Source organism: Mus caroli, chromosome 7 (assembly GCF_900094665.2).
Source record: "Mus caroli chromosome 7, CAROLI_EIJ_v1.1, whole genome shotgun sequence".
NCBI classification, from domain to species: Eukaryota; Metazoa; Chordata; class Mammalia; order Rodentia; family Muridae; genus Mus; species Mus caroli.
Genome location: NC_034576.1, coordinates 89,167,475 through 89,179,620, shown reverse-complemented (window position 1 = coordinate 89,179,620; position 12,146 = coordinate 89,167,475). Strand labels below are relative to the sequence as shown.

The 12,146-nt window shown below is 36.3% G+C and overlaps 2 protein-coding genes across 2 annotated transcripts in view; both read left to right on the top strand.

The window, feature by feature from the left end:
• The window catches only part of Folh1b (folate hydrolase 1B), a 259,684-nt gene that overhangs the window by 165,123 nt on the left and 82,415 nt on the right, over positions 1–12,146 (top strand). The window lies entirely within an intron of this gene.
• Positions 2,378–5,344, top strand: LOC110297327 (olfactory receptor 14A2-like). The gene is made up of 2 exons (XM_021166085.1): positions 2,378–2,440; positions 4,334–5,344. The coding sequence occupies exons 1-2, from the start codon at positions 2,378–2,380 to the stop codon at positions 5,342–5,344; spliced, it is 1,074 nt and encodes a 357-aa protein (XP_021021744.1).

Here is a 12,146-nt window from a genome sequence, read left to right as displayed (position 1 = left end):
CATTCTGACTGGTGTGAGATGGAATCTCAGGGTTGTTTTGGTTTGCATTTCTCTGATGATTAAGGATGTTGAACAGTTATTCAGATGTTTCTCAGCCATTCGGTATTCCTCAGTTGAGAATTCTTTGTTTAGCTCTGAGCCCCATTTTTTAATGGGGTTATTTGATTTTCTGGAGTACACCTTCTTGAGTTCTTCATTTATATTGGATATTAGTCCCCTATCTGATTTAAGATAGGTAAAGATCCTTTCCCAATCTGTTGGTGGCCTTTTTGCTTATTGACGTTGTCTTTTGCCATTTTCTTTTGTGCTATGAACTGCCATCCCTTTCACCTTTGCAGTGAGAATGCTTACACTGTGCCATTGTGCATTTACAGTTTGTAATTTATATTTTGATTTTATAAAGTTCATGGGTCAACTTATGCTTCAAATGAAATTTGAAGAGAAGACTCCTGAATAATAATGGTGCTGTTAAAACTTTATAAACCTTTTTTTTAGGTTTATAAAAAACAAACAAACAAACAAAAAACCTTTATAAACCTTAAAAGACAAAATGAATTCTGCATTGTAAAATGAATATGAAAGTTTAGACACAAGGAGTGGTATGATATTGTGTAAACATTATACATTTGGGTATCAATATGGCAAAGAATGAATCTATCATGGCTTACAGTAATTTTTAACTGTGTGTGATATAAAATAACGTTAGAAAGAAATGTCTTGATATATTCATGATGGTCTTTCAAATATGAGTGAATGACCTTGGGAGTACACTTTGAGTGTAAAATTATAGTTCTATTGAAAATGGTCCTTAACTGAATAAAGAGGAAAGGGTGAGCAGAGCATCAACATTGTCTTGACATGTGTCTTCCTAATTTCAGGTTGAATTTGACCCTTACTATGGACAACATGCCTTCCCTTCCATGCAATGTGCATGATTCTTAAGCTCAAATCATGAGCTAAATAATATGTATTTAGTTTCATATGATCCTAGGAAAGTGTGAGCCAATTTCTCCATGATTTTTCTATGCATTTTCTGGGGAATGATCTTTCTTTCCTACAGAAAATGCCAATTATCTTAACACTAATTGTCTTAAAAGAAAAGTAAATAATAAGTAAGACTATTAAGAATGATTTTTCTTTGGGGAATATTAAGGTTGTAGCCAAACGCCTTAAAAAGGTCTGTTAGAGACCTCTAGATTACATAGTGTTTCAAAGGAAATCTAAACATAATTTCAAACATGGTAAATTATATTCTTATTTGTATTTGCTTTAATCTATATTAAGAAGTGGACAAAGTTTAGCACCTATATTTGAGTCTTATCAGGGGCCAAAATTTTAACTACAGGTGAGGATTACAGAATTTGCAAACTTTTATGTGATCCTTCAATAATCTGAATGTTAATGTTTATGATTTTTTTTCCTTCTTAACTGCATCTGTTGGAAGTCCTTTCTCTACATGTCTGATGACAAAACCATGTTCCAGGTATTTGAGAATTCTGAATAAATGTAGCATTGTATCTATTTTCAATAAGGAATACACCTATCACAAATGTAGTAACCAGTAATGTACTTACAGATAGAGCTTGAAGCAGGTATATCAGCATATATTGGATATTACTAAGAAGTGATCATAACATGATATGTTAAAGACAAATATGAAAGCACAATTGAATGAAATAGTTTGATATGATGGTCTCTCAAGATTACTGTACAAAGAAAACACAAGAAAATCCTGACATATCCATAATACACATGCATGTATATGACTCAAAAACTTTCTTAATTTAGGTATATTCTTTTTTGAAGACATAATTCATATTTTAATTTTATGTATATTTGTAGTTTTATATATTTATGTTTGTATACACTGTACATGCCTGATGCCTATAAAAGCCAGAAATAGGTGTTAGAACCCTTGGAATTGGAGTCACAGACAATTGTGAGCCACCATGTAGATTTTGGAAAATGAACTTACATTGTCTCCAAGAGCAATAAGTGTTTCATCTTTTGAGCCATGGCTCCAGACACTCACTTTTTTTTTCTCTTTTGGTTTGATAAAACATTTTTTGAGGATATAATTTAATAGAAATATTTTTGAAATCCTTGCATCACTTTAACCCCCATCTCATATACCTGTGTTCTCTCTTTCAAATACAGTACCTCCTTTCTGTTGTTGTCTTGGTTTACTAAGATAGTGCATGCATGTATATGTGTACATGTAGAGAGAATCTCTTATAAGCATCACCTGTCAATAAAAAAGCTTATGGCTAATGAGCTGAGACAGTAAATAGGAGGTGAGACACTGTAAGGAAGACAGAGTTTTCTGAGAATTGGTTACAGAATAATAGGAGAAGAAAGAAAACTTGAGATATATTCAATGGAGATGCTGGAGGAGTACTTGAGGGGGAATCCAAGGAAAAAGGCTGGAACTGAAGGAGAGGTCAGTAACTAAGTGGTAGTCACAGAGTAGTTTGAATGGATTAGAGTTTGCCAGGGAATGAGACAAAGATCATGGCCTAGGCATTTAATAATAAATGAATAGTCACAGAGTTGTCATTCTGGAAGCAGGAGCTAGAAGGAGAAAGAGACTTAATGTATTTACACACACACACACACACACACACATTCAAATGCCCTTCACTGGGGAAGTCCATATCTCCCATTTCCAAGGAGGCTCCAACTCTCTTCTCATAACAAATTTATTGATATATCTATACTTTAAGATTTTATTCATTGAAGATGATATGAATGTTACACAAAAATCTATACTTATTTTACCTTGTTTACATCCATGATGACAGAGATATTTATTTGTATATGTTTAAATATTTGATATAACTGTAACTGAGAGTTTACAATTACAACATATGTCTATTTTACATAGAAATTTAATATGATGGATAATATTATTTTCTTAAGCAAGGGAACTTAAATTGTTTTGTTATGGAAATATTATGGCACAGATTTTTAAGGTTCCAGCAAATTAGAAGTGGTTAATATCATCACAGAAAGCAAATAAAAAAAGAATCCTAAAAGTCAGGGAAGGAATTTGACAAATATATACATATAACTATATATATATATATATAACTATATAACTATATATATATATAAAGTAGAAAAAAGGAGACATAGATTATTAGAAGAAGGATAAGAGCTATTAATCTCACCTATTCCTGATCAAAATGTGACTTTGTGGACTGTTATCTCTGTTCTGAACTTATTGAACCTTATCAGTAAGGTTAAAATTGCTAAGGGTGATTAGGAGTAAATGTAGAAAAAACTGTTTCTGCTGGGATGTGGAATAGTCTTTTGCACTGCAAGGTGTTTAATCTTTTACATATCAACCTGAGAGGAGAGAAATTGGTACCTAGGAAATGATCATTCTGCTTAGGGGCACAGGCCTGTCACAGAGAAATATATGGTGAAGAAAGTTTTTGTCCAAACATGATTGACCCAACAGAAGAAGGAATACAGGTTCTACTCACAGGGTCCAGAAAACATAAAATGTGGCACTAGGCAATATTTTGCAATATTTTGAAAACATTTCAAATACAAAAAAAAAAAGACACTTATTATCATTAGGAAAATTCTTTTTTTTAAATTTTTATTAGATATTTTATTTATTTACATTTCAAATTCTATTCCAAAAGTTCCCTATACCCTCACCCCACCCTGCTTCCCTACTCACCCACTCCTACTTTTTGGCCTTGGAGTTCCCATATACTGGGGAATACAGAAGTGGATGCTCACAGTCATCTATAGGATGAAACACAGGGCCCACAATGGAGAAGCTAGAGAAAGCACACAAGGAGCTGAAGGGGTCTGCAACCCTATAGGTGGAACAACAATATGAACTAACCAGTAGGTTGTGTCTCAAGCTGCATATGTACCAGATGATGGCCTAGTCAGCCATTATTGGGAAAAGAGGCCCTTGGTAAGGGAAATTCTTTTGATGTGGTAACTGTGGCCATTCAAAGCATAGCAGTGCTCTAAACCAAGATTAAGACAAAGGAAATAAAATAGTGCAGGGAGAAACTTGAAGGTTTTATTCTGCAGTTTGTTGCCAACTGAACAACTGCAATTTCAAGAAAAGAGTCAATTTTATTAAGAAAATGATAATATATAACTAATAATTATTCTAAAAATTTGTAGCAAAACATGGTAAAATAGTAATAAAAAGCAAATTAGCACAATTAATGTATCCAGTTAAAGCATCACCATGTAGAAAGAGAAAATGGGGGCAGTATCTAGGTAGGGTTCTGGGTCCATTTCCACTGAGCATTTCTGTACATCAAAGGGCTAATTTTTGCTTACTTCTCATACCTGACAGGTTGTGGAAGACTCTCGTGTGCCGAATGCCACTAGAATAACAGGGTTCATCCTTATGGGATTCTCGTCTACTCCGGAACTACAGACTGTATGTGGGCTGTTCTTGCTGGTAATGTACCTAGCAGTCATAATGAGTAACCTCCTTCTCATCACACTCATCACTCTGGATCTGAAACTTCAAACACCCATGTACTTTTTCCTAAAGAACTTGTCCCTGTTGGATGTCTTCTTTATTTCTGTTCCAATCCCAAATTTCTTTATCAATAGCATAACTCACAATAACTCAATTTCTATTCTGGGTTGTGCCCTACAATTATTTTTAATGACTTCTTTTGGAGCTGGAGACGTATTTCTCCTAACAGCAATGTCATGTGACCGCTATGTTGCCATCTGCTGTCCCCTACACTATGAGGCCATCATGAGTAATGGTAACTGTGTGCTGATGGTGGGTGTTTCCTGGGCTACTGGAATACTGTTTGGAGCTTTATACACAGCTGGCACATTTTCCATGCCTTTCTGTGGCTCCATGGTGATCCCACAGTTTTTCTGTGATGTTCCCTCATTGTTAAGGATCTCCTGCTCTGACACACTTGTGGTCATTTATATAAGTCTTGGAATTGGTTTTTGTCTGGGCATGGTTTGTATCATATGTGTTGTGCTCTCTTACTTTTACATTTTCTCCACTGTGCTGAAGATTCCTACCACTAAAGGTCAGTCCAAAGCATTTGGCACCTGCCTCCCCCACCTCACTGTTTTCAGTGTTTTCATTGCTACTGCTTGCTTTGTCAATCTGAAGCCACCCTCAAGTTCAGCATCAATTGCAGACAGGCTGTTTTCTGTGCTATATACTGTGTTGCCTCCAGCACTTAATCCTGTGATTTACAGCCTGAGAAATACTGATGTCAAGTGCGCTTTGAGGAGTTTGCAAAAAATTCTCTGCCCAAGGGGTTCACTTCACTTCTGTCCATGGTATAGTGCCTCACATTTTACAACCAAGCTTTGTAATTATTGACTCTCAAAAAAATGGAGATACTCATTTTTACCTTGAGAAATAAAAACACTCATGTGATAGCTTATCTGATCAAAGATTAGAAAATTATATCAGACTAACCTATAGAGTTAAAATTCCAATTTCTGGTCTTGTATGTAAAGCCATTCTCATTTTGGGAGTATACCTTTCTAAATGAATTGCTAATTTTCTCTTCATGGTAAAACTGAATGAATATCTGGTGATCTGATATTCATTTACTTCCTTTACAAACAAAACAAATTAACAATTGTTAGCATTTTGTCTATGCTTTGCCCCACAGTTACCAGACAACAGCCAGTTTTGCCTGACTCACTATAAATGAGGAGGCTTGCCCCTCCTCTCTTTCTTGCCTTCTTATCCACCCCACCCCCTTGAGAGCTGTAAGCATTTATTTTTGTCATTCACAGGAGAAGGCTACAAGGAAAATGGCCATACCTGTGGTTTGCAGAGAAAAAAATATTCAGTAAGGACAGAAATGCATTAGAACCTAAGGGGTTCTTTGCAGTGTGTTTGCAAAGAATACCAGACCTGTTTACAGGGTATAAATATTCCAAGACATCAGTTAGCACATTGGTAATTAATGTGTTTAAAGAGCAGTATATGAAGGTTACAGCTGACAATTTGACAATGTGGGGGAGAAAGAAGTAACTTTTTATTGATTCACTTTATGAGGAAATCTGCCTTCTCAGAAATAGGGTCCCCCTTTGGCTCTTTGACAGACTGTGACTATCCAGAGAAACTCTCAATATTATCTTTCTGTGACAAGGTACTTCACAAATTAAAAAATAAAATAAAAAAATAAAATATAATAAAATAAAAAATGAAAATAAAAAAAATAAAGTTCAGAAAACCATTGTGTGGTATAAAAAGTGTTTCCTATTCCAGTAAAGTTCATTCACTGCATGACATCAACAATAACTAGAATGCATTTGCAGGAGACATGACTGGTAGGGAAAGGAGAACACTCTACAGAGTTCACTTCCCTGTGAAATGTCTTCAGCCCAAGAAACTTGTTAAAAGCCATGAGGAAATCCATTTCCTTGTAATGCTCCAACACAAACATGACTTAATGTCACCCTTCTATACCTATACTTCACTTCTGTTCTGTTAAATTAGTTATGCCTGTGTTCTTGTGGATACAGGGTAAGATTGTGACTAATACAGTCATTATCCTTCTTATGTTGTTATTCTGTGTGTATCCATGTATATATGTATATGTATATGTATATGTATATGTATATGTATATGTATATGTATATGTATAGAGTGTGTTTATATATTTTTAATGATGGTTCTCTGTACCCTCTGTATTCAAATGCTTTATCAATCAACATATTTTCAAATATACAATTTGCAACACAATTTGTGTATAATTTCATTTATGTTCTGCAATTTTTAACATCCTGAATACTATGTTGTGTTTTGAGTGAGGATTATACTTGCTAGCTATGTAGAAATACCTCTTCATATTAATTCTTCATATTAGGTCTTTTAATTGACAGATGATGCATTGATACAATCCACAGGATATTCTCTCTACAGGTCATAGAAAAAGAACATTAAATGGGCTATTGAATAGGACTAGGAAGTGAAAAGATATAATTTCTCTGAAAATGATCTTCTAATCTTTCTTTACATTTATGTATTTATTTGTTCATTTATGTGTAACCCAAAAGCTACAGCATTCTTGTCCCCTCTCCTCCCTGTTAGAGAATCCTTCCACTCATCCACTCTCCCCTTTATCTCTGAGATGGTAAAGCCCCTTGTTTATCCTGCTAAACTGGTGTATCAAGTCTTTACACAATTAGGCACATCCTCTCCCACTGAGGTCACAAGGCAGCCCTCCTACATATGTGGTATTAGAAGTCCAGCTTTTTTATCTCCTATACCCAGTCTGGAGAGACTTCAATATCCATGTCAATGTCAATGTCTGGAATGTAATTAGGTTTTAATACATTGCAATAAGCATCTGAATAGACTATGCATAAGATCCTCCTCCAACACTCAGCAGCTGGTTTTCTGAGGTTCAGGATGTGTCACTTAACTATATCTGCTGCTGTCTTGGTAGGAGTACCATGAACAGCTCTTTTCAAATATACAGGCTTTTTTTTTTTTTTTTTTTCCTAAAACTGGCATTTTTAAGAAATTCAGTTCCTGCTACATAGTGCCAGGCCTCCAGTTCTCTTCATGACACTTTTTTTTTAATTAGATGTTTTCTTTATTTATATTTCAAATGTTATACCCTTTCATAGTCCCCCACACCCTGAAAATCCCCTATCCCTTCCGACCTCTCCCTGCTCACCAACCCACCCACTCATGCTTCCAGGCCCTGGCATTCCCCTATAATGGGGCATATAACCTTCACAGGACCAAGGGCCTCTCTTCCCATTGATGACTTTCTAGGTCATCCTCTGCTACATATGCAGCTAGAGCCATGAGTCGCAATATGTGTTTTCTTTGATTGGTGGCTTTGTCCCAGGGAGCTCTGAACACCCATGATAAGCACTCACTGGTAAGTGGATATTAGTCCAGAAGCTCAGAATACCCAAGATACATTTTGTAAAATACATGAAACTCAAGAAGGAAGACCAAAGTGTGGATAATTCCATCCTTCTTAGAAGGGGGAACAAATACCCATGGAAGGAGTTACAGAGACAGGTTCAGAGCAGAGACTAAAGGAATGACCATCCAGAGACTGCCCCACCAGGAGATCTATCCCATAAACAACACCCCAAAACAGACAATATTGTGGATGCCAACAAGAGCTTGCTGACAGGAGCCTGATAAAACTGTCTCCTGAGAGGCTATGCCAGTGCCTGACAAATACAGAAGTGGATGGTCACAGTCATCCATTGGACAGAGCACAGGGTCCTCAATGAAGGAGCTAGAGAAAGTATCGAAGGAGCTGCAGGGATTTGCAGCTCCATAGGAGGAACAACAATATGACTAATCCATAATACTTTAATCCTGGGGCTGTATCTTTAACCAGTGTCCTTTCCTAGTCTTTTATGTCAAGCCTCAGTAGCTGTGCTGATTTCTCATAAGGCAAAACCTCAGTGCTATCCTTGACTATATTCATGCCTTAAAAAGTGGAACTATGAGCCAGCCCAACAACACCCAATGGCAACTCCATTACGAGATGCGCCAATATGCCCAGGATCAGAGGATCAAAGGTGAGGAGGACACAACCTCTTTCCCAACAGTGGGATTAAATGGGACTGGTGGCACCCAAGCTCACAGTAACTCACCAGTGATAAGTGTTCCTTTCAGTCTGTCTGGGCCAGTCTCTGAGAAGAACTTGGGTGCTAATGCCACAACCAGTCCCACAACAACCAGAGGCAGCTCCACTCCCAGGTGCTCTAACATGCCCATGATCCCAGGATCCCAGGACCTTGGTCACACCAGGATCACAGGGTCCCAAAGGCAGCTTGACTCCCAGGAGTTCAGACATACCCAGGACCTCAGAATAACAGGATCCCAGATTCACAGATTAACAGAGACAGCTTAACTCTGAGGAGGGCTGACACAAGTAGGATCAGAGGAAAGACAGGCTCCAGTCAGATATAGTCAGGGCAGGTAGCACTAGAGATAACCAGATGGCAGGAGGCAAGCATAAGAACTATAAAAAACAACTTTACTTGGCATCATTGGAATCCAATTCTCCCTATATAGCAAGTCCTGAATAACTCTACAACATCGGAAAAGCAAGATTCAGATCTAAAATCACTTCTCATAATGGTGATGGAGGACATTAAGAAGGACACAAATAACTCCCTTAAAGAAATACAGGAGAACACCTGTAAACACCTAGATGCCCTTAAAGAGATAACAAAAATTCCCTTAAAGAGTTCCAGGAAAATATAATCAAACAGGTGAAGTAAAGGAACAAAAACATCCAGGATATAAAACAGGAACTAAAAACAGTAAAGAAAAGGCTGGAGTTAGAAAACCTAGGAAAGATACCAGGAGTCCTAGATGCAAGCATCACCAAGAGAATACGAGAGATAGAAGAGAGAATCTGTGGTGCAGAAAATACCATAGAAAATATTGACACAACAGTGAAAGAAAACACAAAAGGCAAAAAGCTCCTAACCTAAAACATCCAGGAAATCCAGGACACAATGAGAAGACCAAACCTAAGGATAATAGGTATAGAAGGGACTAAAGATTCCCAACTTAAAGGGCCAGTAAATATATTCAAAAAATTATAGATAAAAACTTCCCTAACCTAAAGAAAGAGATGCCCATGAACATAAGAGAAGCCTACAGAACTCCAAAACAACTCCACCAGAAAAGAATTTCTCCCCTCACATAATAATCAAAACATCATATGCACTAAACAAAGAAAGAATTTTAAAAGCAGTAAGGGAAAAAGGTCAAGTAACATAGAAAAGCAGACCTATCAGTATCACACCAGACTTCTCATTAGAGTTTATGAAAGCTAGAAAATCCTTTACAGATGTCATACAGAGAACACAAATGCCAGCCCAGGCTACTATACCCAGCAAAACTCTCAATCACCATAGACAGAGAAAACAAGATATCCCATGAGAAAAACAAATTTATGCAATATCTTTCCACAAATCCTGCCTTACAAAGGATAAGGAATGGAAAACACAGACACAAGGAGTGAAACTATACCCTAGAATAAGCAAGGAAGTAATCTTTCAACAAACCCACTCAGACATAATTTCACCTCTAAGACTAAAATTAACAGGAAAATATCTCTTAATATGAACATTAATATTACCAACATATGCTAATCAATTGAAATTCAAAAATATGAGGTATTAGAAATTTGTTGGCTGTCATCAAATGGTCTCTCTAATTTGGTAATGGGAGAAATACGTCCAATATTGTATAATCCATATACACTTTCTGCTTGTTTGTAGGTGACAGGGTCTTGCTGTGTGCCACATAATGGTCTTGAAATCATGCTTCTCCTATCTCAGCCTCTCTATTAGTAGGATTTTTTTTTGATGTTTTTACTCTATACTATGGTTTTCACAACAGCTTACATATTTCAAAATTATTTATACAGCCAAAAGAAATGTAGACTATTAATTTGGGAGGTGGCTTCTAAGAGAACAGCAAAGAGTGAGATAGAAGGTTTTAGTTGATATTTATAATTATTGTATTACTTTTGAAGAAGAGGACTTTATAAGTTATTCTTATTCTAAGATGAATACTTTTCAAAATCATCAGAGCCAATGCACCAGAATCTTACCCTCACTTAAAGTCTGTGCCACCCTCAAACAATTCTTCACTGAAACAGTTGATGAATGACTTCACTGGATAGACAATCTTAATACACACACTATTCATTAAATGAATGTAGCCTCTTCCCTGTTGGCTGAGATTATGACAATCATTCAAGTCAAAAAGCTTTGACCATAGCAGGAAATCTGTATCCAAACATCATGCCTACGATTCATTCCTTGGCGCAGAACTGTTAACTTAGATTGTCTACTATGGAGGTAAAATCCTTTGGTGATGTGAGGGACATTGAAATATAGTTTTATTACAATGAACTTCAATGTCCAAAAGTTGTTCTTATTTTGTGTTTGAACCACAGTAAGAGCCAAGATTTTAAGCTCTACTAAAAACAAAATAAACCAACAACCATAAAGACTTTATCTATTTATGTTCATTAATAAACTAATAGTGATATATTGTTTTAAAATATCAGTTAATATATTTGGAGTTCTTGAAAATTTATATTGGGAAAAACATATGTATTTTCACAGAAATTTTGCCTCAGTGATGTGAGTTTCTTAAACAGCCCAGCTGAACAGTTGCAATTGACAAAAACCAAAAAACAAAAACCAAAAAACAAAACAAAACAAAACAAAACAAATCATGCTTTTAATTTAAAATATTGATTTCCCTAATAGAATAATTAAGAGACTCTCATCTCATCTTCAGAAACTTAATAAGTCTGGCATCCAGAATCCACATTGCTATCTGCATTGCCATATATGCTTCCATAATTACTCACTAATCTCAGAACACTCAAAGGACTTTTCCAACCCAAAGTTCTAAACTATTTTTCACTAACATTTCCAAAAGAACAAAACAATGTTCTATGAACATTATACCAATTCTTGCCTTATTTAGGGTTTCCCTCAGAGTGATAAAACATGATGAAACCAAACAATTTCGGAAGGAAAGGGTTTATTTCAGTTTATAACACTCAGATCCCACCCTATCTCTATTAAGAGACCAGACAGGAACACAGAGCAGGAACCTGGAGATAACAATTGAAGCAGAAATCAGTGTGTGTGCTGCCTTTTGGTTTGCATTTTATGGCTTGCTTGATATGTTTTTTACATCATCTAAGACCACTTTTCAGGAATGGCACTAAGATTCTGTTTATCTAGAGTAGTCTAGGTTCATGTTAACAAAAACTAAGTAGTCTTCTATACCTTAAAATATTCACAATACTTGTATTTTAGATAATAATAATAAAAAAAATTGAGGTTAGTGAAGAACAGGTAAGTGACCTCCCTGGCATCCAACTGTTCTACCCTTTAGGCTTAGTTTGTCAAGATCCATTTACTTTATCTCCACTCCCACCTCACTACCTTCTCCATGGCCAGTCCCCAGTTCCTAATTCTGGCAGACTTCAGCTACTCAGTTGCAGGCTCTAACAGACAGAAAATCAGAGACCCCTTGCCAGAAGTCAAGTCCCAAACTGGGTCAGATAATACCCAGTATATCAGTGCTCAAGCAAGCTTCAAGGAATCCATGCTACAAAACCCAGAAGGCAAAAAAAGGAAAGAGA

Excerpts from the sequence above, each read along its gene's own strand:
- LOC110297327 (XM_021166085.1), top strand. The coding sequence starts at position 2,378 with ATGGAGATGCTGGAGGAGTACTTGAGGGGGAATCCAAGGAAAAAGGCT. Across the intron at positions 2,441-4,333 it reads AGGCTGGAACTGAAGGAGAG|GTTGTGGAAGACTCTCGTGT; the intron begins GTCAGTAACTAA and ends CATACCTGACAG.